This window comes from Pelophylax lessonae (genome assembly GCF_965119305.1).
Source record: "Pelophylax lessonae genome assembly, chromosome: 2".
In the NCBI taxonomy this organism is placed as follows: domain Eukaryota; kingdom Metazoa; phylum Chordata; class Amphibia; order Anura; family Ranidae; genus Pelophylax; species Pelophylax lessonae.
In genome coordinates, this window is record NC_138769.1 from 147871229 (window position 1) to 147898562 (window position 27334).

At 39.5% G+C, this 27334-nt stretch overlaps 1 protein-coding gene across 1 annotated transcript in view; it reads left to right on the forward strand.

Moving 5' to 3' along the window:
- Positions 1-27334, forward strand: part of NOS2 (nitric oxide synthase 2) — an 81756-nt gene that overhangs the window by 44803 nt on the left and 9619 nt on the right. Inside the window, exons 11-20 of the mRNA XM_082247728.1 lie at positions 670-752; positions 1074-1218; positions 4462-4566; positions 5889-5938; positions 9398-9572; positions 10645-10777; positions 14951-15029; positions 16399-16580; positions 25279-25442; positions 26920-27130. Of these exons, the coding sequence (XP_082103854.1) occupies positions 670-752; positions 1074-1218; positions 4462-4566; positions 5889-5938; positions 9398-9572; positions 10645-10777; positions 14951-15029; positions 16399-16580; positions 25279-25442; positions 26920-27130 (1327 nt within the window). The remainder of the gene's footprint in view (positions 1-669; positions 753-1073; positions 1219-4461; positions 4567-5888; positions 5939-9397; positions 9573-10644; positions 10778-14950; positions 15030-16398; positions 16581-25278; positions 25443-26919; positions 27131-27334) is intronic.

The window sequence follows — 27334 nt, forward strand, 5'->3', positions numbered from 1 at the left end:
ATCACTTTAAATTACAAAATGGCTTGTGTAGTAGTTAAATTTGCTTGACCAGTTTTTACCAAATGTACAATGTTTTTCCTTTTAAAAATATGCACTAAGAATAGATTACATTATTATTTTTAGATCCAAACTAGGGTGAATGGCCATTAAACAGCTATACATTAAAAAAAGTAAAAAAAAAAAAACAAAAAACAAACAAAAGCGGAGTGATGATCTATAATAAATAGATCCTACTTTGTATATGGGAGTTGTGCATATATAAATTATCATATGCATTTTCATAAAGCAATGGTGTGGTACTCCAAAACTCCAGTGCTCCCTCTGCAGTAGTTCTTACTTCACACAATGCTTTGTCTTTGCAATTGTTTCCTGTATTTGTTTACATTTTGCAATTGCCAGAAAATGCTTCCAACTTTCCAGATATAGAATTATTTTTCATTGTAGAACAGAAAAGTGAAATGAACACAAAAATAAATTATTTATTTCCTCTTTTTTGTCATCAATTTGGTTTATTTTATTTTTCTGTATATTAAATGTTTATGACTGGCTGACAGTAATTGAGCTGAAAAATGTTGTGCTGGTAGCAGAAACTTTAAATGTTTCCTTAATCTACCTAAATATACAGTATACATTGCATTATTAATGCGATATCCCAACACTTTATTCCAGATTGATGCCTGGAAAACACACGTGTGGCATGATGAGAGCAGAAAACCTCAGAAGAAAGAATTCAAACTCAGTGTTATTGCCAAGTAAGAGACTGAGATTGTCTGAAGAGATATGCGAATGGAAATGGAGCTTTTCCACTTGTTGTAGCATTAAGTGGTCGCAGTCACATTCATCCTCTGTGACAAGTCAATAGACATGTTTAGGGAGTTTTCAGCTTTGCAATAATGGAACAAGTTTTCTGAAGTGCTGCGATAAATCTCCGTATATATTTCGGCTGGCAGCCGTGTATTGTGGCTATACATACATGGTGTAGAACTCTTAGGAAATTAACTATTATCCGTTTACAGAAATAGATTGATCTGAGGTCTGCTGCTAGTATTTGATATGTCTAACTTATCTTTTAGGGCTGTGTTCTTTGCTTCAATGCTTGCGAGGAAATCTATGGCTACCAGGATAAAGGCCACAATCTTGTACGCCACAGAGACTGGAAAATCAGAGACACTGGCAAGAAAACTGCACACGTTATTTAGCTTTGCCTTCAAAACCAAGGTAAGTACAGTCAGACAAATATGTGGTCACAACAGAAGTGTACTTTTACTTTGGTGGACTCTGATGTCAGAATTGTGGGGTTATTACATCTCTGCAACGAATGCCCTCATATTGTGATGTGGTTCATACTGAACTGCACAGCAGTGCCTTTGTTTTGCTGCCCTATGGAATCGAAGATCTTGGTGGCCACACAGTTCTGTACATATCAAGTAAGTTCTACGTGTGACTGTTTGTGAGGGCCGGCCCTACTGTGGGCCCCCGCCAGGTCCATCGGACCCAGGCAGATCTTTGAGAGGGGCGGCAAATTGACACCCAAGATTTTTTTTTTGCAGTTTTTTGTGTCATCAGTTTGCGGCGCGTTACGGGCAGCATTTCTCTATCTCATGCTGCCGCCTGTAGTGCAAACCGATAAGTATGAGGAGAGGGGAGCATCTCCTCCTGAGAACGTCCCTCACATGATTGTGGTGTGTGCGCAATGATGTCAGGCATCAGCGTACTCCATCTCACGCGGGGCAGGCTGGATCTTCCAGGGCAGTGGCCATGGGCAGACACAGTAGTGACAGGAGGACAGACAGTGGGTGTTTGATGGACCGGTCCAGTGGTGAGTTATGGAAGAAGATAACAGCAGATATAATATTTTCTAAATGTTATATTTATATAAAATAATGGATGTGGGGGCCTTTTGGTAGGCATGATTTTTTTTGGGGGGGGGTGGGGGGCAAAATTTCATTCTTGGACCCAGGCAGCACAGCCCTCCTGTTTGTAATATTATTCTTCTGAAATCTTACTTCAGAAATTATGGAATAAGTTGGTATTGCTCTTAAGGTAGCACTAAACCATACCCTTACTCTTTAAAAAAAATCTAAACAGCCACTACTTAATGGCCCTGTAATCTATTTTTTGTTTCTTAACTTTTCCGCCTCACTTGTTTGTTGGCAATGAGCAGTACACTTTAGTTGCGGTCCTGTGCACTGCTCTATGCACACTTAAAGAGGAACTCCACTTTCGTGGGGAAAAAAATAATATAGTGTATACAATTGTGACACAAGTCATATTGTAATTGATTGTTATTAAAAATTACCTTTTCTTTTCAATCTGCAGCCACTGTAATTTTTCGGAAAATGCAATGCAATACGGCTACCTGGAGTTGTTCTGTACACAGAATGTGTACAGAACACACCCCAGAATCATAATTTCCTGCTTGTGTGATTGGCTTACTGATTTTCCCAGAGGTCTGCATAAGATACAAGTCAGATTTCAGGCATCCCTTGGAACAAAAATGTAATTTTTGGTGAGATACTCCCAAAAGGAACACGTCCAAAGGGATGCAGGCCAATCAGATTTCCTCAATAGTCCTCTGCAGGTGCACAACGGTATGATAATTATGAAACCACTCCCATTAGATTCACTTTCCCACGAGAAACACAGAGGGACTTCTTCAGAATAACAAAAGGTTGGAATCTGCAACATATGTTGTTATAATCCTTGTAATGTACATTGATCACCTGGAGGGGAATTTTACTTTCTTTGTATTTACTTTCCATTGGCTCCTGCTGCTGTCATTTAAATACAGTGAGGAGGAAGTGGGGATGGGGCTAAGTCCTGGTGTGTGTCTAAGGAGTGTGGGTTCTGGTTGGTCATACCATAATTAGCATAAACATTGTAAGAAATACATCTTCTAGAGCACAAGACTGATTAGTAAAGGCCAGGATAATTGAGACAAGAAAGATGACCCATCTGGCATTCTGGGGTTTAAAGATTCCTGTCCATGATGGGCACGGCAGCAAATGATTAATGGAAACGTTTTTTAAAGCCAAGCTCCATCCCAAACATCAGGTGGTAATTGCTATGTGTCCCCCTTTATGGAGTTTTGTGCTTCCTTTCTGTGCTTCCATCGCAAAGCCCAAGAAAACAATGGCAAACTCTAAGACAGAGATACAAACAATAATAAAGGCATCTCATTTAGTGCTGAGGGGTTAGAACGTTGCTCAGGCTTTCTGTTGTCCATATCTCCACTCTGGAAAATATTTCTCCCTCTCTGGCTCAAAGCACCCTGTTATGTGACTGGGTGTCAAAGGAGCACGAAGGGAATTCTTCCTAATTAGTGCATAGACATCAATAAAAACTACTGACAGGATTCAATAAAAAATAAAAAAAAACTGCAACCCTGAATAGACATACATTATACCTCAACAATGAAAAGTTTTGGGCACACCCTCCTTCTGCCTTTCACCAGGAGCTTATTAAATAACATTAGAAATTACCTCCTATTGTAGCTAGTGAGAGTCACTGAACGTTCAACGTCATTCAACTGAAGTTTGCCCCCCAGTGCCCTTTCCTGCAGTTTTACTGTACTTTTTATGTATGTATATATATATATATATATATATATATATATATATACACGTGTATATATATATATGTATATATATATATACATGTATATATGTATGTATATATATATATATATATATATATATATATATATATACATACATACATACTTTAACTTATTTATAGTTTATTATATTATAATTTATGATTTTGTGTTTCAAACTTTATCATACCCGAGATGTTATAAAGAAGAACGCACAGTAAAAAAAATCATATGTAAATAGTTGATTTGGGCTGCTCGTTCTTAAGAATTACATGCAAAATAATGGTACCGCTTTCAGCACCTAAAATCCGAAAGAATCATACCGCCAGGGAGGTTAACTAAGCAGGGGTTAGGGAACATATTCCTACACTTGTATGGTAGTCAGGGGAACAGGAAGTCACATATAGTCAAAATAAACCAGACAGAAATCTTACCTGTTGTCTTCTTTAAACAAAACTAAAAAACATTTTAGCTGGGGCTAGGCAGTATGGAGCTTCCCTAAAAAAATATTCACTATATAAACAGTATGTATGATCAAAATGTTTCAGTATAATAAATGGCATGGTGACCTAAAGGCTTTCAGGAAAGCAGGCCTTATTGCAGGTGTTGTTAATATCACCCCTGTTCTTATGTCAGTGAAAATAATCTGGAGTACATCATATCTCTTTTAGCTGTGGTTATGGCTATTTTCTGTTTAGGTCTGGGCCAATATTCGCAGATTATTATCTCAGGCAAAACACCAACTAAACCCATCTAGAACACTTCTAAATCTGTCTTACAACATATCATGTTAATTGTAAGTGCCAACTCTCTATGTTAGACATTCATTTGAAATGACTGATTGTTTTTTTATTGTGTCCTTTTAGGTTATCTGTATGCAAGATTACAATATCAGCGATCTGGACAAAGAAACTCTCCTTCTAGTAGTTACAAGTACATTTGGAAACGGAGACTGCCCTGGTAATGGGGAGGTAAGCTTCATGTAAATGTTTGGATGGAAGTCAAATAATGAAAATCAGCTCTTTAAAGAACAATGACATAAAAATACAAACATTTATGTAAAAGAGCACAGGAAATAGGTGTAGCACTCATATATTGCTGTTTTTCTAGCACACTTAAGGATATAAAAGCAAACATTTCATTTTTGCTGAAAAAAGACATTTCCTGTACAGTTACTTTACCATTTACAGAAAAAAATTGCCCATAAAAGACTGAAAACTACAGAATACTGATCCAGGTCTAAATCCTAGATTTTGGACACATAGACCAAAGCGATTCCACTGTTTTGTTGAGTTTAGCTCCTAAAAGTCCCTTGGCTTGGACCAGTGTTAATTTTGGCAGCAAATTTCAATTTAGTTTTAGTCTTAGTCTTAGGACTAAAATGGCATTTTAGTTTTAGTCCTATTTTAGTCTTCTGCAAGTGTTTTAGTTTTAGTCGTATTTAGTCGACTGAAACTCCAGTATATTTTAGTCGACTAAAACGCCCTACATTTTAGTCGACTAAAACTAATTTTAGTCATCTATAATCAAATGGGTGTAGTTCAATTGTAATTTGTAATGCATTATTTAAGCATTTCTCTACAATTTCCAAACTCATTATATACTACTGCTGGTCCTGGAGTGAAAAATCTAATATGTTATTATTTATGCTTTGAGCATGCACCAGTGTTAATTTTTGGCAGCAAATTTCAATCTAGTTTTAGTTATAGTCTTTTGACTAAAATGCCATTTTAGTTTTAGTCGTATTTTAGTCTTAAGACTAAAATGCCATTTTAGTTTTAGTCGTATTTTAGTCATCTGAATTGTGTTAGTCAACGAAAACGTTTTAGTCGCTTTTAGTCGACGAAATTAACACTGGCTTGGACTTATCTTTACAGAATTCTAAATAAAATGTTCTGAAATCTCTTTAAATGTTTTTGATGTCTGAATTCTGGAGCTCTTATTATGACCATTAGTGCCGGTTCCCACTATAGCGATGTCAGACATTGCATGTGATTCTCACCGCACAGCACATAATGTCACCAGTCTGCTGCAGGCAAGAGGAAAGCACTTCTTCAGCCTTCAGCGATAGATAGATAGATAGATAGATAGATAGATAGATAGATAGATAGATAGATAGATAGATAGATAGATAGATAGATAGATAGATAGATAGATAGATAGATAGATAGATAGATAGATAGATAGATAGATAGATAGATAGATAGATAGATAGATAGATAGATAGACGGACAGATTAGACAGTAAAGCTAGATACAAGATATACTCTGACTTTTTCCTTTTTATTTTTTAGAAATTCAAGAAATCACTATTTAATCTGAAACAACTCCATAGTAAACTAAGGTATGTAAAAATGATATATATTCATCAGTTCTGCATTTTCCTTGTTTAAGTTTAGAGTAAGTTTCAAAGAGATTTTCCATATCAGATATTTCTAAAGAAGCAGGACTGCTTTTTTACGCATCACAATGTATTCCTTAACCACTTGTCAACCAACCGCCGTAGTTTTACTGCGGCAGATGGGCTCTGTTATGCGAAACGACGTACCTGTACGTCGCTTCGTGTTACAGATGGGGCGCAAACACGCGCAGATTGGCCATTGGGAGTGCCAATCAGCGGGTGTCCGCCAGATGTTATGCCCGCCGGGCACCCGCGATTGCTCCCCATGGAGACAAAACAGTGGTCTGCCGATGTAAACAAGGCAGACCACTGTTCTTTCAGTGATGAACACAAGGATCCTGTGTTCCTCCTATTTGGGAACACAGGTCTCTGTGTTCATCCAGTGGGTACAATCCCCACACAGTTAGAAAGCACTCCCTAGGAGCACACTTAACTCTTTGATCGCCCCTGGTGTTAACCCCTTCCCTGCCAGTGTCATTAGTACAGTAACAGTACATATTTTTACCAGTGATTACTGCAGTAATGTCACTGGTCCCCCCAAAAGTGTTAAAAATGTCAGTAAGGTGTCTGATTTGTCTGCTGCAATGTCGCAGTCCCGCTAAAAATCGCTGATCGCCACCATTACTAGTAAAAAAATAAATAAATAAACACAAATTTCTCAGAATTGCCGCTCTTTTTTTGTTTATAGCGCAAAAAATAAAAAGCGCAGAGGTGATTAAATACCAATAAAATAAAGCTTTATTTGTGGGAAAAAAAGGACATTTTATTTGGGTACAGCATCGTACGACTGATCAATGGTCAGTTAAAGTAACGCAGTGCCGTATTGTAAAAAATGGCCTGTTCATTAAGGGGTAAAACCTTCTGGTCCTTAAGTGGTTAAAAATGCCTCAATTGACAGATCAAATTAGGAACAAGATACTTTATTATCCCACATGAGTGCATGTTCACTCGTTTAAGAGCATCTGCAGGCAATGTATCCATTTATGCTGTAAGTCTAATACAGGATGAACAAAAAAAGGCTTTCTGCCCTTCAAACAATCATTATTTCAACCTATATCACCATGTAAGTGAACATTTGAGGAATTGAGAAATTGAGGAACTTCTTTATTAAAAATTCAGGATCTGAGGCTTATCTTGTCTCCATGACCTAGTGGGGCACTGTGTGTGAGTTATCGAACATCCTATAATAATAATAAATAAACTTAGGACTATTGTTGTTTTTAAAGCAGATCTGGTAAAATACCAGGTGAGCTTATTCGATCCGTCCTTACCCCCTGCTGTGTTGGTTATACAGTATAGAAGTGTTTTTCATAGGGAAAGACTGTATGTACGTGCCCGCTCTTCCTCTCTCTGCTGCTGTGTTGTGGGCTGTGTGTGATCCCCCACCCACTTCTGCTGTTCCTCTTCCCCCTTGCTCTCGAATGTCCACTGCAGCTATTGAAGATTGGTGCCTGCAGCCACACAGGACTATAGAAACGGTAGTCCATGGGAAGAGCTGTACTTTGGGGTGGATAGACTGCAGTTTTACAATACCAAGGTACACCCTGCACACAGAGGGGGATTAAATAGAATTTAATCTGGGGCAGATGTACTAACGAGAGGCAATGCACTATGGGGAACGAGAGAGTAAAGACCTGTTCCTGTCTGGGTTTGTGCTCCCACTGGGGGAGAGAGAGAACTTGTGAGAGCTGAGCCAGAGCCACTGAGGACCTGTATGAGGACCAGATTCCTGAGTGCTGGGCTGGAGCTGTGCAGACTTAGGAGCCAACAAAGCTGAGGGACTCCGTCAAAGAGAGTCGCTGTATCTTGGGACCAAACCTGAGAAACCTGTGGTCATGTGTGCCTATAGCCAGTGAGGACCTGATCATGATGACTGAGCTTTCTGAGACAGCCAACCGCCAAGCGTATGGGACTGAATCCATTGCATTCAAGGAGTGGTGAATAGAACAACCCAGCCTAATCTCCCACAATTAACACCAATAGGGACTGCCCCTTACTTAGAAGCCCATCACCATGTACAGTCTTAAAGGAACAGCTTCATGTGCACCACCTTACAGATGGGCCCCGATATTAGCCAGCGTAAATCTGCTATTTAGGGCACCAGGTATTTTACAGTTCTTTGCAGGGGTACCCCTCTCAGGATCATGTATACCCACTCACTCTTAGTGATATATGCACTTGGGGGCATTTTATTGAACAGCTATTACCAAGAGTTACAGTGCGAATACCATGTGACATAAAAAGTTGCAATGACCGCTTTTTTATTCCCCCAGGGTCTCTGCTAAAAACATATATAATGTTTTGGTGTTCTGAGTAATTTTCTAGTGAAAAAAATATGATTTTTACATGTAGGAGGGGAGTGCCAGAGTTGGCCTGGTATGGAATTGGTTAACCTACTTTCAAGCTGCTTGTGGCCTATTTTCTGTGTACTATTATAGGATGGTAGCATTCTAATGTTCAAGCTACACGGGTGTGTCAATGGGGATCAAGCAGCTCAAAGAATCATGACAGAACAGAGGACCTATCTTACCAAGCGGCTCCTCCAGGGGTGACACTACAGTTTGTTTAATGTGGGAAACTAATTTCTGCAGTCTATACTTGTATTGTACTTTTAATGAAACACTGACTTGGAACAAGCATGCAAAATAAGAAATACAAATTTTCAGATTTCCTAGGCTGCATTGGTTCCAGGTAATATCTTGCTAAGTAGTGAAGCTAGGAAACATGACACCCATTGATCCTGCACTTTGCATGGACACTTTCCATGTCAAGATAACACATCTGCCAACACTTGTAGATTTGAGGGGAAAACACCCAACATTAACCAGTTGAAGAGTACTGCCAAAGTAATGACCCCATCTAAAGAAATCCAGGATAGTTGGTAAACAGAGCTGAAGAATGGAAGAATTATAAAACATAAAAGGAAAATACCAGCATAGGGTTAAAAAAACAATAACATGTTGAAATGTAATTGAATAATGTATTTCATTTTAAATCACTTTTAGCAAGGTTGTCCTGTGTGGACCCCACACCCAGTAAATTCTTTCTATGTAATGGCCTGCAGCCTTACTACTGAGTTTTCATTGTCCAGGTTCTGCACCTGCCAAACATGCTGGTCATCATCCCGCAGTCATTGCCGTATCCATACTCCTACTCCAAATGTAGTACAGAAACATTCAAGGAATGATCATGGACTGTAGGGCCTGGATAGGACCGTTTTAAAGAAAAAGCTGCCTGGCGCCTGGCAGGATTGCACAGTGAAGATCTCAGGAGTGGGGCTGCAGCCATATGTTCACATGGAATCCACTATTGAGGGCTCAGTAAAGGACAACGTCACTAAAAGGGAAATTGTCCAATAAGTTGTGCGAAGAAATATGTCATAAATATTGCTTTTTCCACCAGGTATGCCATTTTTGGACTTGGCTCCAGTATGTATCCACAGTTTTGTGCTTTTGCTCATACTTTGGACCAGAGGATGGTACAGCTTGGCGCTTCTCAGATTAGTCCAACTGGTGAAGGAGATGAGCTTAATGGACAAGAAGAATCTTTTTTGGCATGGGCTGTTCACACATTTAAGGTAACAAGTCAAATAAACAGGGAAACATGCTAATACTGTCCTGGAAATATTGAGTACCAAAGTCAGAAAGTCCAGTCAATATTACAATTTATATCTGTAGTTAGGATATAAGTCTTTCCAAACCAGAATCTTCTCTTTGCACTTCTGAAGAAACTTGAATGCATCATCCAAATTGTGCAAATTGTGAGCGGAGGGGACTGGGAGTGGTGCAGCAGAGAGGAGCTGAGAGCAGTGCAGAGGGTGTCTAAAAGCAAGGTGGGGATCCATAAACACGAATAAGATGTTGGGAACTCAGTGGCGCATGTTAGTAGATGATGACATCAGTGTGACATATTGGGGTTGATTTACTAAAGTTGAATAGACTAGTCATTTTGCAAGAGAAGCTGCACTTTACAGCTAAGCCCAGAGCTTAGTAAATGAGGTAAAGCTTGGCTGACTTCCAGTATCCAATCATTTGCAAGAAAAAAATGTTGTTTTCTTTTAATTTCCTTGCATGTGATTGGGTATTCTTTGCAAAGTGAAACTTTACCACATTCACTTAGCCCTGGGGAAAACTCCCTTGCAAAGTGCAACTTCTCTTGCAAAGTGAACAGCTCACGTGACATTTGTAAATCAAACCCAATGTTTGTAAAAATATATATTTTTTAAAAATAGATGTATCTCTGCACTCCTCTATCTTTCCTATATCCCGATAAGGTAGTAAATAATAGTAGGTAATAAAGTGTAATCACTATATGAAAAAAATAATGAATTATGCTATACCATTTTTCTAGTTTACTAAAGACATAGTAATAATAGTAATAGTAATAATAATAATAAAAAATATATATATATATATATATATATATATACGGTATATATATATATATATATATATATATATATATATATATATATATATATATATATACACCGGTATGTATGGATGTATATATATACTGATATATATATATATATATATATATATATATATATATTGAAGTAAAGATCTCCACCAGCTTGCCTTGACTTTTACTTTAACACTGTTAAATTAGTGTGACATTGTCCTTTGACATCCTTATGTGTATTCTAGGCTGCTTGTGAAGCATTCAAGATTAGAGACAGACAAAACATTATACTGCCAAAAACATATACGTCAACTGAAACCTGGAATGCAGAAGACTATCGCCTGGTCAAAGAAGCTCAGCCTTTAGAATACATCAAAGGTATTTCTATATACAGAAAGACTATTAAGATTACATATGAAAAGCCTAATTTGTAAAAGAGTTTTTATTCACTGTAATTTATCTATTATTATAAGTTTTTTTCATTTCTATGTTCAAAATGACTTTCTTTCTGCATAGACAATTCTGATAAATTTGTTATTGTATACACTACAGGAGAAGCCTGTACATAATTAGTAACAGCCACAAAAGAGTATGCCATACTTTATCTCCACTTATTGAATGTTAGGGTGCTTGTACACTCTACTCTATTACAACTAGGATTACCTGCTTGGATGACATTGCAGGCCAAATAAACTGCGCATGCTGTGTGCTGTGTTGTTTGCTTCAATGGAAACCAGTAATATAGGCCAGTTTTGGTAAGACATATGGAAATATGTCATAACTTCCTGGTGCCCAACATGTGGCCCAAGGGCCACATATGGCACTTTGGTACTTCTTGTGTGGAACTTGGACCCCAGTATTTAGTAGTGAAAGCCTTGAATTTGTAAAGGAGTAATGTCAGTGATCTTTATTAGCCTCATATACCATGCAGTAGGTTTCTCAATTCCTTCTGCAGTTCAATTTCCAATCAAATCTGTAACACGTCCACATTCTCTGACCATTAGATCCTCTAGTATGTCTGTAGACTCTGACAGTCCTCTCTTGGACTGACATATACTGAACATTATGAACAATACTGAACATTACTCCTTGATGAAATAAGAGGCCGTCTATACCTTGTAAGTGGACGATCACTGTGGGATAGTGAACTAAATAAATTACACTAGAGGGAAGACAGCGCAGCGCCTTCTAAGTGCAGCAAGACATTTATTGAAGTATGTGCAGCAGTATTACACTCACATTTAGTCGGTGAATAAGATGCAGTTTGTCAAGTAATGTTGATCATCAGGAGCATCACTGGAGCAGGTCCTGGTGGTGGAGGCAGTGGATCCCGGTGAGAGCGGCAGGGGGTTCCTCCGTGTGTACAGGGATGGCCTCGGTGGTGTCCGTGGGCTCCTCGTCAACTGGTGGAACGCTGGCACTCGTGGGTCCTGGGATCCTGGAGTCACTCCTGGCGGTGATGCGGGATGCTACGGCGACGCGTTATCGGAGCATGCGCTCCTTCCTCAGGCCGAAATAAATTACACTGCAGCTGGATTATCTTCAAATAAACTCAGAAGGGAGGGCATTGTGAAAGAGACTGATGTTTAGCTACTAGCTTCCTATGGCCAGTTCATGATAAATGCATAATTATTTAATAAGTAAAGTCTATTTTGGTCATAACCAATGGACCCACTTGTGTGAGACAAGGGTCCAAGTTCTGCATAGCCAACACAAACCATGGCCAATTGCGACAGAGTTACCAAAGGCAGCAAACAACCACTTACACATCATGTTGCTGATTACCAGTTATGCTCGTGTATAGTGAAAATTTCCAGAATGCTACCATGCCTGCCAGTGGCAATCCACTGGGTTTTGGGGGTAGAATTTAAAACCAACTCCAAACAAATGTCATAAGAATCTTCAGTTTATCTTAAACTTGAATGTTTTATAATCCCCTGCTATTGGATTAAACAGTATTAGCAATTTACTGCAGAACTGTAACCGCTTGGTATATGCTTAAGTACGCTGCAACATCTCTAATTTGCTCCACTACATATAGGCATGACTGCAGTAGGCCTAATGTAAATTTGTGATTTATCTAATGCAATACAGGAATCTCCCTCCCTTACCTCCCTCACCGAACTAGGTCAATCACAAAGCACCGATCATGTGGAAGGAATGGGCAGAAGTCATATTCTCCACATATCCAGAAGTACTGAATATTTCTGCTCACCCCTGGTGGCTGGGTGAAGTGAGATTGGGGTAGTGGGGAGTGAAGGAATGATTAGTAAACACATTTGGAGAGGGCAGCAGTTAAATGAACCTCTTGCATGAGGTTTAAGGTGAGATTAGAGTTAGAAACATGTAACACATATTTTCAAACTTAATTAAGGGCCACCCAAAATATAAGGATAAAGGCAGTTCTGGTCGCCAGTCCTCAGGAGGGATGTGTTGGAGCTGGAGAGAGTCCAGAGAAGGGCAACTAAACTGATTAGGGGGTTGGAGGACCTTAACTATGAAGAGCGGCTGATTTATTCTCCCTGGAGAAGAGACGTCTGAGGGGGGACATGATAGCAATTTATAAATATCTTAATGGGGATCTCAGCTTAGAAAAAAAGCTGTTCATTCGAAGGAATTGCATGAGGACTCGAGGACATACAATGCGATTAGAGGAGAAGCGTTTTAACCTCAGGCAACGAGGAGGATTCTTTACTGTTAGGGCTACAAGATTGTGGAATTCTCTACCACAAGAGGTGGTTTCTGCGGGTAGTATGGTGGCTTTCAAAAGACTCTTAGATTTACATCTCAAGGATCAGGACATTAAGGGCTATGTTAGATGATTACAGCCACATACACCTACACAGGTTGAACTGGATGGACTATTGTCTTTATTCAACCTCACCTACTATGTAACTATGTAACTATGTAAGCTATAGGGTCCAAGGTATCAAGGTCACTAGATGCAGGAGATAAGAATATTTTTAGATCCTCCCTATAATCATTGTTCAAACGTCTTCTGTCCAAGGTAATGGTATGACCCCCAAAATGAAGATTCTATTCAGCCAGTGACAGGCATAGAAGGTTAAGCAGCGTGCACACAACCATTCCTCACAGAACCATTTTCATTAAAGTAAAGGGGCAGGGAAGAGAACGTGACAACACACAGATACTTTTCAGCTCATGTTTCCCAAGTTATTGCACCTGCTGGCTTCCAGTTCTAAAGACACCAGCCACTGACTGCTTGCTGGGAACTGCTGGGGAAGGCGGCGTACATGTTTCCAATTACTGCATGTTTCCCTTTTGCACAATTCTTCTCTGTACACTTGGCTCATTGTTCCTCAACATCTGTCTAATAGTAGAGGTCAGGAAAAGGTGTGGGCTGTGTGTGCTAAGGAAACAGCCTGTATAGTGATGTGCCTATTAACGGCTCAAATTGAACGAAAGACTAAATGTTCTGTGCCCCGGGGACAGAAATTTTTATTGATAATACGGATAAAACAATTAATTATAGTCACCGTTTCTTAGATGTTTTTATAGCTTAGTGCATTTATTATATGCATATTGTAATGCACATCTTCATGATATAGAGATTGCAAGATATGCAAAGTACTACATTTAACTGGATTTTCAGAGTTGAAGTGACTTTGAATGGGGCATGGTTGTTGGTGCCAAATGGGCTTGTCTGAGTATTTCAAAAATGGCTGAGCTACTGGGATTTTCATGCACAACCATCTCTAGGGTTTACAGAGAATGATCAGAAAAAGAGAAAATATCCAGTGAGAGGCAGTTGTGTGGATAAAAATGCCTTGTTGTTGTCAAAGCTCATAGGAGTATGGGCAGACTGGTTCAAGATGATAGAAAGGCAACGGTAACTCAAATAACCACTCATTACAACCAAGGTATGCAGAATACCATCTCTGAATGCAAACGCATCGAACCTTGAAGCAGAAGGGCTACAGCAGCAGAAGACCACCCCAGTTGCCACTCCTGTCGGCTAAGAACAGGAAACTTAGGCTACAGTTTGCACAGACTCACCAAAATTGGACAATAGAAGAAAAATGGAAAAACGTCACCTGGTCGGAAGAGTCTCAATTTCAGCTGCGACATTCAGATGGTAGGGCCAGAAACAACATAATTGCATGGCTCTATCCTGCCTTGTATCAATGGTTCAGGCAGGTGGTGGTGTAATGGTGTGTGGGAAGTGTTTTTGGCACACTTTGGGCCCCTTATTACCAATCGAGCATCCTATAAACGTATTGTTGCTGACCACGTCCATCCCTTTCTGACTACAGTGTACCCATCTTCTGATGGATACTTCCAGCAGGATAATGCACCATGTCACAAAGCTCAAATCATCTCACCACTGGTTTCTTGAACAGGATAATGAGTTCACTGTACTCCGGATCCAACCCCGTACTAGCAAGGTGTACCTATATACACATACTGTGCCTTTGAACTGTATATACTGTATTTGTGATAGTTTTCAGTTAGTATTGCTTCTGCAAAATGCTAACATTTTCTCCAATAAAAAATATTTACCAGTTCAAACTACTTTTTTTTTTCATTTAGCGCTCTCAAAACTGCACTCAAGAAATGTCCTAAAAATGAAACTAAAATCAAGGGAAAATCTGCAAAATGAAAAATCTGGGTAAGTTATCTGCTAAAATGAATATAGTTTTCCCATTATAGTTTCCATAAAGGCATACATAAAAAGCAGGATTGATTCAGCTAAATAAAAAACCATAAAGTGTCATGTCATTTTGTTACTGTTCATTAAAAATTAGCTGTAGTCAATTGAAGACGTCTGGTCATGGTTGCCTGATCAGACTACATAATAACTGTTTTTGTAAGCATAATTTTGCTACCAGATTATAGAAGGTGTTCGGGTCTGGTGGTTAGGATGGGTATTGCCAACATCCCTGAAGTTATAGAACTGGAAAAGGGTTCCCCTTGAATATGGGACTTTTTAGGCAATAACCCATCACTGAGTAGATTTAGTAAAGCATGAATATAATTTTATTAATATTATACAAATTATCATAGAGAAAACATATAAAAAAACAAACATTTAAAATGCATGTGGCTATTGGTTACATCACTTGAGAAGGGAATTGGAATGAACAGCATGAGAGTTCCAACTGGTGAACTGACGCGTTTCGGAACTTGGCCTTTTTCAGAGGTCAGTGGAAATGCATCTCAGGCAGTCATGCCAATCCATGTGATGTGTGTAGCCACTGTGTTAAAAACACTGGAATTGTTGTGCATCCAATAGTGGACTGCTACAACATTTACAAAGTCAGAAGATGTAAAATATCGAGATGAATTTGCCACGGCTTAGGGAGAAATAGTGCAATGGTCGAAGTACATAGCGTCATTCCATGGCAAGTATGACCATCCCCCACCAATGGTTCCCACGAGGATCCCAAAGGATGGTACCCCAGGGAATGTTCTTGGTAGTATGTGGAACTTTAAAGTGTAGTTGAAGTAGGTAGTATCCTGCAGTAATCCCTATGCGGGTGGATGGAATGCAGTCTCCCTGTGGCAATAAGCTAACCGCTACAGGGAGACTGCATTCCATCCAGTTAATTTTGTCTGTTGGGACCCATGGGCATAATGATCCTCACTTGTCTATGGGTACATTTAGTTCTAGAATGATTCCTAATTCTGTTTTGGCTCACACAGCAAACAAGACCACCCCCCCCCCCCTCCTCTCCCCTTTCTTCCGCAGCCTTGTAAAGGAAGCAATTATGCTTATACTATAACTATCCATTGTATGAATATCCAGAACAGTCTGTGTTATACTCAAGCATTCTACAATGTATCTTCACCTCCTGCTGTGTCAATTGATCTCTGCACTTTCCTATAAAATATTAAGTCTCAGCTCATCAGACAATGATAACTACGTCTTTTCAGTGTAGTGAAGTCCCAAAGTCAAATCACTTGTTGGTTTTGTCAGAGAAAGGAAATCCTGCATACGTAATTAGTTCTATTAGAGGTTCTTTTTTTGTTGTTTTCAGCCATGCCACCCTGCTAGTGAAACTTTCCAGCGAGAATTACCAGGAAGCTCAGTATCTGCCAGGAGAACATGTTGGTGTATTTCCTGGCAACCAGCCAGACCTAGTTACCAGCATAATTAAACTTCTAAAGGATGTTCCCCCCAACAATCAGGACATCCGACTGGAGACACGCAGCCCACAGGGTAAGAATCTGTTTTGTTTTGGTGAACGCCTTGACTTCCTTCTTGGTATATTCAGATAAATGTTTCATCATTTTATAAATAATCTTAGATGTTTTTCTGTCTAATAAAATGACTTCTCCACTGTGATAAATTACGCAATCCTGTTATACATAAAGGATTTTCTTGGGTTGGTGAAATTCTCGCGCTGTCACTCTATATGAATCCTAAATTCCTTTAAAGCTGCAGGTACTGTTATTGGTAACCTACGCAATTCAGAAATGTATAACAGGGGGGAGTACCGCGCTTAAAAGGTGCTTAGTGCATGTTATTCATACATTTAATAATTTACTTTCAGTGCTTTCAAATGTTTATAATAAAATATAATATATAAATATTCTCCAGTGCATAAAATTATATAAATATTCTCCAGTGCATAAAATTTAAAAAAAATTCTCATTAATAAATAAAATATTTCTTACAAGTGATGTAAATATGTGCTATAAACAATCCTTAAATATATCAAAATTTGTAAAAATGAAAATAAAAATAAAATGCCAGTGATAAATTATGTGCTTATAAGTTTCCAATAATTAAATAATTCAAAAGTGAAAAAGTGCCAAAGTGTCCTTGTATATATAAATAAAATGGTGTATATTCAAACGCCTTTTCTTTCCCAAAATTCATGCAGGTGCTCTTCCATGCAGTGGCCACTAGGTGTCCTAAGCGCTCACCTCAATTGGCTTTATAACCAGCTTTGTATGGTATCATATGTAATCCTCCTTTTCTATGGTTGATGGGTCCGGTCACTAATTCTCACACTTATCCCTTTTAACACGATATTCCAGGGGGTGTGTGTGGAGCCTTTGAATCTCCAAAATAAATGGGGCCACAATAGTGAGGTACCGTTTGGTGGTTTTATTAAAAGAGATAAAAGTAACAGACTCACATTTTCCTTCGTCTTTGCCAATGCATAACAATTGTAATGTCGCTACGTCACTTCCGGTTTGGCGTCCTACGCGTTACGCTGCGTGCCCACACAGCTTCTTCCAGGGATACCTTGCCTACCATTGTGACGTTCTATTTATATCACTGAAGCCGGAAATAAGCTTTCCGCCATATTTGTTGTTTATATAAGATTTAATAAGAACCGGAAGTGGTGCTATGGCCATTTTCTTGGAGTCTATTACGACATCGTTCCCCTTACTCTCTTTTTCTCACTCTACATCTATAAATAATACACTGATATTGCATATTCCCCTTTACCATTAAAATCCTTTTATTCATTATAATAACGTTATATTATATAACTGCACTGGAGAATATTTATATTTTATTATAAACATTTGAAAGCACTGAAAGTAAATTATTAAATGTATGAATAACATGCACTAAGCACCTTTTAAGCGCGGTACTCCCCCCTGTTATACATAAAGGATTTTCTATTTACAGATTTATCTTCCTTGTTATAGAACACCTTATAATGAGTCATCTTGTAAATCTTTACCAGGGAAACTTTAGGGCATCAGTGGGATCAGAGAAGCACTTAGTATTGATAGCATGTATGGGGTTTGGGAGGGGAGGAGGAAGTTATTGCAAAGACGTTGTCACTTTGGCGTACACAGGCAAGAAAAGGCCGTCTCTTTAAAGCGGAGTTCCACCCTAAAAAAAAATTTTTCACCGTCCGCTAGCTTAGATGAACCTGAAAAAGAATTGGATAATTAACATTTTTTTTTTTCCATTTACCTTGTTTTTAATGAAAACATGCTTACCTTCCTTCCTCTTCCTCCATCTGCGGACACGGCCCACGCCGTCACTTCCTCCTTGCATTGATTCCTGGGAGATGAGCGTCATCAATCCCAGGAGTCAATGCGCCTGCACCTGCCCTGCTCGTCACTTCCAGGGCATGCCCAGAAGCTGTGCAGGGATGACGCGCCTGCACTGGAAGTGACGAGCAGGGCCGTTGCAGGCATTCTGGGACTCCGACATCACTGAAGAGGAACACCGAAGAGGATGCTCCGGCTTCAGCTGCCCACACCTGAGATGGCAGAGCTGGATAAGACATTTTCAAGGTAAGTATTTCTTCTAAAAGGTAAGTGAAACAGGAAACATTTCAGAGGCTATCGTTGTCCCGGGGGTATTTTTAGGTAAAAAAAAATGTTCAAGGTGGAACTCTGCTTTAAAGAAACCCTTCACTGAGAAAAATATGCAGGCCATCACTGCTAACATCTTAAAATACTAGTTATCTGACTAATACATAATCCCCAAATGTATTTTTTCTATGATGCTGACTATTGGATCAGTGAGACAGTCAGATAAATGCCATCTATTTGCAATCCAAGTCTGTTGATGTCTCCACCTCCTTCCTGCTGACACAAGGAAAGTCACCTTTAGATGCTTTTGAAATTTAAAGCGGTAGTATCCCCGTACAGATGACGTTACTCCAGCACATGCGCGCCGGAGTTCACTTTCCCGGCAAGGAGCTCTGAAGGTCTGGCAAGATACACCAGACCTTCAGAGCGCATGAGCCCCTGGTGTCAGCGGCCGCATGCAGGGTGAATATCTCCTAAACCGTGCAGGTTTAGGAGATATTCATTTTACCTACAGGTGAGCCTTATTATAGGCTTACCTGTAGGTAAAAGTTAAAAAGCGGAGTATACTACCACTTTAATATACAGGTGCATCTCATAAAATTAGAATAATATCAAAAAGGTCATTTATTTCAGTAGATTAATTCAAAAAGTGAAAATCATATATTTGATATAGATGCGTTACACACAGAGTGATATATTTCAAGCTTTTCTTTCTTTTTGGTGATTATATAAAAGGATAAAAAAGGATTTTTAATACAGAAATGTCGACTTATTAAAAAGTATGTCCATGTACAGTATAGTATGCACTCAATACTTGGTCGGGGCTCCTTGTGCATGAATTACTGCATCAGCGTGGTATGAAGGCGATCAGCCTGTGGCACTGCTGAGGTGTTATAGAAGTCCAGGTTTCTTTGATAGTGACAGTCAGTTATGATTTGGGGAACCATTTTATCTTCTGGTGTTGGTCCACTGTGTTTTATCAAGTCTAAAGTCTGCGCAGCCCTCTAGCAGAAAATCCCTCTGCTGACCAGCTTTATGGAGATGCTGATTTCATTTTCCAGCAGGACTTGGCACCTGCCCAAACTGCCAAAACTACCAATACCTGGTTTAATGATCATGGTATCACTGGGCTTGATTGGTCAGCAAACTCACCTGACCTAAATCCCATAGAGAATCTGTGGGGTATTGTCAAGAGAAAGATGAGAGACACCAGACCCAACAATGCAGACAAGCTGTAAGCCGCTATCAAAGCAATCTGGGCTTTCATAATACCTCAGCAGTGCCACAGGCTGATTGCCTCCATACCACACGGCATTGATGCAGTAATTCATGGAAAAGGAGCCCCGATCAATTATTGAGTGTATATTCTGTACATGGACATACTTTCCGTAAGCCAACATTTCTGTATTAAAAATCCTTTTTTTTTTTAATTGGTCTTATGTAATATTTTTCTTTTCTGAGATACTGAATTTTGGGTTTTCACTAGCTGTAAGCCATAATTATCAAAATTAAAAATGAATTATTGAAATAAATTACTTTTTGATGATATTATAATTGTATGAGATGCACCTGTGCGATGCAGTCTGTCATTAGCATTAACAAAGCAGTCTTTGTTTTTTTTGAGTCTCTCCCCACCCACCAAAAAATTTTTTTGTTTTTTTTAACCTTTTGATCCTGCTTGTTATTTCTCAACTTTCTTGAAAGTGGAACTACTTACCTTGGTTCCAGAGATTCGGCGACCTAGAGCTCCCCAGTTGTCAGCGGCTGGCTTCGAGGTACCAAGCCCCAGTCGCTTTCATTGACCAGGCCAACATAACGTCACTCTCGCACATACACAGGTGTCAGACTGGCAGGTGGGTTATTTTAATGCAGAAGAGACAAAGCATGTCTCTTCTGCATTAGAAATCCTACCTATTCACTCATTTTGATTTTGTTCATAAAGTTCCACTTTAACAGACTAAGCTGTTTGTTAAAAGTGGCAGTTAGAGGATTAAAACATTTAACACTGACAGTGGTGCTTACAATAATCAGCTTTTTTTAATTTACGGAAAACCTTTATCTCAAAAGGAAAAAAAAAACAATATTACTGCTTAAAAGGTGTTACCTGTCTGGCATTAATTTGTTACTCACTTATGCAAAGTTCATCTAAATTTACTAGTTCCTCCAACACTACCCTCTCCAAACAGTACTGCTGCCTAAACAATGTGTTACTGGCCAGATCAGCAGGTGAAAACATAGGAAAAAAGCCTAAAAAAGGAAAATAATGCTGCCAGCACATTTAAGGACCTGTTAGAGTGCAATATAATACGTTTTTGTTTTTAATATCACTTTAAGTATCAGAGTGACAGAATAAGGGTTAGTCAGTTTTATATTGCACTATACCCTACAGATCAGATAGTGAGCTTTCAGGCAATTGAAAATACATACCCCCCAGTATGGTATCAAGTGCTGCATGTTTCAGACTTTTCTCAACCCAAAAAAGTACCCATTATAAATGATTATGTAGATATGTGGCACTGATACAACATGCTTGCTTATGTTTTCTGACCAGACACCCCTGGTGCCAGCCTTATCTTGAGAAACCAAACCGATCCTCCAAGCAATTCCAAGGCAAACCATCTGTTGCCTCCTCCCCTTCATCTGTCAGACTGTGGAGTCTACTACAGTCTGAAAGTGTACATAGACATCACATTCTTTGCTCAATCCTACTGATGCTGTTATGTGACATTGCTAAAGCTCTTTCTGGTTACTGTTGATACAATATAATTATTGAATTGCATTACACACAAAAAAATTGAATCTATCCATATTGGGCACAAAATAATTATAGTATTATTAAACTACTCAGCTAAAAGGCTACCTAATCCAAAGACACAGCGGGACCATTGTTAGCCACTGCTATGCAAATCACATGTGATGTCTGTGCATTGCAAAATCAGCCATACAGATTGTATGGTTGAATTTGCATCGCATTTGGACCAAAGCTTTTTTGGTCCGCACCAGAATCGGATCGCGTGGGTGATATGCAATCTGATTCATGTCCGAATTGACAGTGCGATATGCATTGCAAATTGATCTAGGGGTGTCGTTAACTCTGTATTGACACCCCCAGCGATACACATAAGACAGTGTGAACTGCCTGCGAGTCAAGTGCGATGCGGGAACCCAAAGTGGATTCACAGGATTCATATGTGTGAACCGGCACTTACTGGGAATTTGTTATATGGGAAGACACTTTATATATAAAAGTATTTCAGTTGTGTCAATATTGTTCAACAGACACTGATTATAGTGTTAAGGCTGTTTTACAAGCAGATGTACATCAAACTTAATTAAAAGTGTACACCCTGCTGTCTAGTTGTTACACTGGAGTAGTTACATAATTATAGCTTACTTGAACTTATTGTAAAACAACGAACACTTGAAGCCATTGTACTCTGAAATTAGTGTTTCTTTTAAAAGGGACATGATCATTTTATGTGATGAGGTCAGGACCATACTGGCCTGCTTTATTATATGATTAAATAACAAAAGCAGCAACAATCCATAAGAAATAAATCCTAATTTAGCAAACAACATCTCTTGCAGGGAAAGGGATCTTGTGTCCATGTTCCTAAAAACTAGTAGTTCTGGCTTGGTGTCATAGCTGCTGCCACACAATAGCTCTCTGGGGAGCAACATGCTCTCGTTTTCCAGGGTTTGCAACAGCTGGAGACACCCCTGTGGAGGCAGCTACCTCCACTAAAAAGAATGTAGTGCTTACCCCCAGAGGGGCCAAGCAGAATTTACCCATTTTCCTAGCCAGTACAGAGGCTGCCAGTTACAAGCACAGTTACATGCACACCAACAATGCAAGCTCAGTCAAAGGGATGTCTTTTTAGACTTTATTGCTCAGTAACTTAAAATAGGAGACGGGTTCAGAATACTCCAAATCAATCAGTAGGAGGACAACTTCTAGCACAAATCCTTATAGCTGCAGACATTCATGAAAGTTCCTCAATAGGCCTTACTCAAAATGTTGCTGACTGCTACCCAGCTTCCACTGTGAAGGAGATAAAAAGATCTTTCTCCAGTCCAGGACTTCAGTTCAGTGCCCTCCAGCAAAAGATCATTTAATAATCTTCTCAATAACCTCAGCTCTGGACCTGCTGAGGTCCAAACTGCAATCCTTGAATTAGTATAGCTGCCTCCGAGGGTCAACAGCCCCAGGAGAGCCCTCCCTGAAGAAGAAATAAATCCCTGGAAAGGTGTATCAAACATTTATCCCCTCCCTGAAGAAGAAATAACTCCCTGGAAAGGTGTAGCAAACATTTATCACCTCCGCAGCCACCTTTCAGGGATTGGCTGGGGCATGATCAATATTCATTTTACCGCAAAAAATTCAGAATTCGGCCGAATTTCGAACAGCCAATGTTCAGAACTTCAGTTCAGTGCCCTCCAGCAAAAGATCATTTAATAATCTTCTCAAGAACCTCAGCTCTGGACCTGCTGAGGTCCAAACTGCAATCCATGAATTAGTATAGCTGCCTCTGAGGGTCAACAGCCCCAGGAGAACCCTCCCTGAAGAAGAAATAACTCCCTGGAAAGGTGTATCAAACATTTATCACCTCCCTGAAGAAGAAATAACTCCCTGGAAAGGTGTATCAAACATTTATCACCTCCCTGAAGAAGAAATAACTCCCTGGAAAGGTGTATCAAACATTTATCACCTCCCTGAAGAAGAAATAACTCCCTGGAAAAGTGTATCAAACATTTATCACCTCCCTGAAGAAGAAATAACTCACTGGAAAGGTGTAGCAAACATTTATCACCTCCCAGCCACCTTTCAGTGATTGGCTGGGGCATGATCAATATTCATAGCAGACATTTTACCCACCCTGTCCTAAATTCTGCAAGCTTCTCTTAGAAGCAGGTGGGAGAAATCAAACACCCAGCTAGGCAAATCTGATCAGACAAAAACAATAGATTACGGTTCTACTGCCTGCAGTGAAACCAAAAACTACATGTGGCCTAGCAGCCTAACTAGAGGAGAGGACTACAAGAGCAATCACAACAGTGGCATACCTGCCTCTGACAATACAGCTTCTCATAAACATACCCCTTCCTTGCCAAACTGGCTTTGCTGTTAATAGACATGAGAGCATCCTGGGGAAAATGTGGATTATTGGATTATCACATGATATAATATTATCACATATGATGTGTGAAAGATTACATCAGCTGACCTAGGGAAATCACAGTTGGCATTTTAGGAGATCCAATGTGTTGGAAATTGCTAAATGGTGAATGGGCAAGTCAGGTGAACAGGGGATTAATGACTGATGCAAGGACAAGACAATTGCTCAGATCCCATTTTGCACATCCTGATGTGGCTTCCCAGACCCAAAGACAGTAGAGACTGTGTGTAAATAATTTGTTTTGATTTATTAAACCATTTAATGCAAGATGCGTGCTTTGATGACTAGGACAAGAAAAATTTTCAATAACATCATGCTAAACTGAATTAAATAGCAACTCCACTTAAAATTGATTTGTTTTCTCTGTTATGTACAGTTTCCCTCCCAGGTCTTTACTAGCATCTGTCTCTGACAGTGATTTTTTATCACATCCCCCTGACAATTGGGGGACTAGCTAGGCTTTTCAATTGCCACTAAAAGCTAATTATACAGTATATCCCTATGAAGAATTCACCAGAGAGTACCTCATGCAGCATTTTATGTTCTGTACCAAAAAGTATATATAGGTTTAAGCCCGTAAAACCATAACTAATTTTGATTGCCCATTACAGGAGGAGGACCTCCCCCCTCCGGAGTTCAGGAGAGCACTAAGGGCTCGTTTACACATGTGGTGCTCTCCAAAAAGTAATCCATGTTTGCTCTTCAGAGGGCATTTGACAGGTGGTGAGGAGGCCTTAAATGCCCCCTCACTATCTGTTTTAACCTCTTAGGCCCTGCACTAGCACTCCACAACTGGGTGCATTGTCCACAGTTTCTGGGAGCCTCCATTCAGTTAAATGGTGTGCATTGGGCAGATGGTACTGCCTGCTGAATGCGATAGCAGGGATAATTTTTCTGCCTTTGTAGTTTATGGGGGAGTGGTTTGTGGGGGGGGGGGGGTCTGTAAAAATACAGCTTAATAGTGTGTTTTTACCACAAGTGTAAGTGAGGCTTTAAGATCATCAAAGGATTGAGCCCTGCGTAGTTCCACCCATAATTAACACTTTTTTATTTTGTTTAAAATGTTATTTTAAAAAATCTTAACTGTAAAACAAATTAAAATATCATTAAAAAGATGTAAGCATTTTTATATGTTAAAAAAAAGGGAACAACATGGATTGCTGCTTTAGTAGGTAGAGACATTTTAATATTTATGGTCCTATTAAACTTTAGTATTAATATCCAATAGCTAATTACAAATGTCTCTTTGCAAGAGGAACTGGCTGAGTAGAATATACTGTAGGAAGGATCTGACACTGTTCAAGGTTACATCAGTTACGAAACTTTATAGTAGCTCTGAAACAGGATAACCGAATAATCCCAAAATCTTTTCAAGACAATGAAAATTAGAAGCTTTGACTGGAACACTTTGGAACATCTTCTGAATGATTTCCTCCCCTGTTGTATTTGCAGGTAACTTCTGGACAGTCAGTGAGAAAATCCCTCCGTGCTCTCTGTTCCAAGCGTTGACTTTTTTTGTAGACATAACTACTCCACCCTCCCAGCTACTTCTGAAAAAGCTGTCACTGCTGGCTGCTGACGAAAAGGATAAACAGAGACTGGAAGACTTGAGCAATGTACGTACAAGGTTCATTCACTCTGCAGCTAGTATTGTCCACTGGTTGTAAGCACAAGGCCTTCGTTCTATTTTTGGCATGTTGAATGTGTATTTTGGGTGCATTCAGTGGAACACATATATGGAAAACAATTGCATGAAAATATTATTCCAAGGATAACTTTTTAATATACTTTGATGAACACTCCTACGGCACCCACATACTGTATATGAGCAGTAGAAGACATTTGAATATATTCTAGAAAGCAGTCCAAAGAGCACTAACCCCACAGTAACCAATCAAATTTCAGATTCCTACAGTCAGATTAGCTAAGAGATTTTTTAGGATTGGATGCACTGCTTTGAATAGTAAACCTCAAGTGACACTCACATATACCGCTAGGGCAAGGCTTTACAATCTGCCTCTTTTGCATACCTTTTATTACAAGTGATCAGTATTTTGTAAAGTTTTCTGGTACCAATCATGGCACCATCACCAGCACAGGGGGACCAACAGCAATGAAACCTAAGTAGTTAATCCTAAAATAAAGATTCAGCTATGCCTCTTTATACTGATGACCATAGTGATCCTATTAGTAACCCCCCCCCCCCCTTAATCTCTAATGGACCTTTACTTTTTATTTATTTTATTTATTTCAGGTACTTATATAGCGCTGTCAATTTACGCAGCGCTTTACATATACATTGCACATTCACATCAGTCCCTGCCCTCAAGGAGCTTACAATCTAAGGTCCCTAACTCACATACATACACAGTAGGGCCAATTTTATACAGGATCCAATTAACCTACCAGCATGTCTTTGGAGTGTGGGAGGAAATCTGAGTACCTGGAGGAAACCCACACAGGCACAGGGAGAACATGCAAACTCCAGGCAGGTAGTGTCGTGGTTGGGATTCGAACCAGCGACCCTCTTGCTGCTAGGTGAAAGTGCTAACCACTTTACTCACTTTTTTTTGTGGCGCACAGCCTGTGCTTCAATGTTTCTAGCCTAGGAGAGAGTGACATCTCCACTTGCCCAAAGAACCCTGGGATAGACACACCATGCATCCCAGTAGGCTTCAGAGTAGAACCCACCCAATGTGCAGTGTAGCATCATCAGGAGGCCGGTTGCTAGGAGTTGGAGAAGATAGCTGGCCTCCTAAGGATGTCACAAAATAGACTGCGGTACAGGACCTGCTGTGCGGCTGCTTTAGGTGGGTTATAGATGGACGGCGCTGGATTTGCTGGGTGGGTGAGTATGCTACTTAAACTCAATTCAGCATACCAGGTAAGAAGGATTTAATATTTAAATTAACCCCCGGATTGTGAAGTTCCTCTTTAAGGCTTGCAAAGTAATCACAATTTAAATCTTAAAATCATCAGAGATTTCACTTTTTATTTTATATTCCAGTATTTATTTTGTTAGTTTTCAATAGTTTGGTTTGCTTATTTACCAATTTTTCCTATGTAATGAAGCCAACTTATTTCCTTTTTCAGAACATTGAAAAATATAAAACATGGAAGTCTTACAATTACCCAACATTACTTGAGGTTCTGGAAGAGTTCCCATCTCTGGAGGTGCCTGCTACATTTGTATTAACTAAGCTCCCACCACTAAAGGCACGGTACTACTCTATAAGTTCTTCAAATGATATAACACCCGGAGAGATCCACCTGACAGTGTCTGTTGTAAACTACAAAATAAAAGGTAATAATAGACTCATATAAACCCCCTCCCACCACAATCTGCTCTCAAACCTGACTGTCACTGATGATCAGGAACCAGTCAGAGCGGTTGCTGATCATGTGACCACTATGTCCACTATGACATAGTGATAACAATTAGGCAGGAGGCTTCACTGAAAAAAAATTATGAATATTCATGCAGATGACTACTGTCACCTTCAGACTG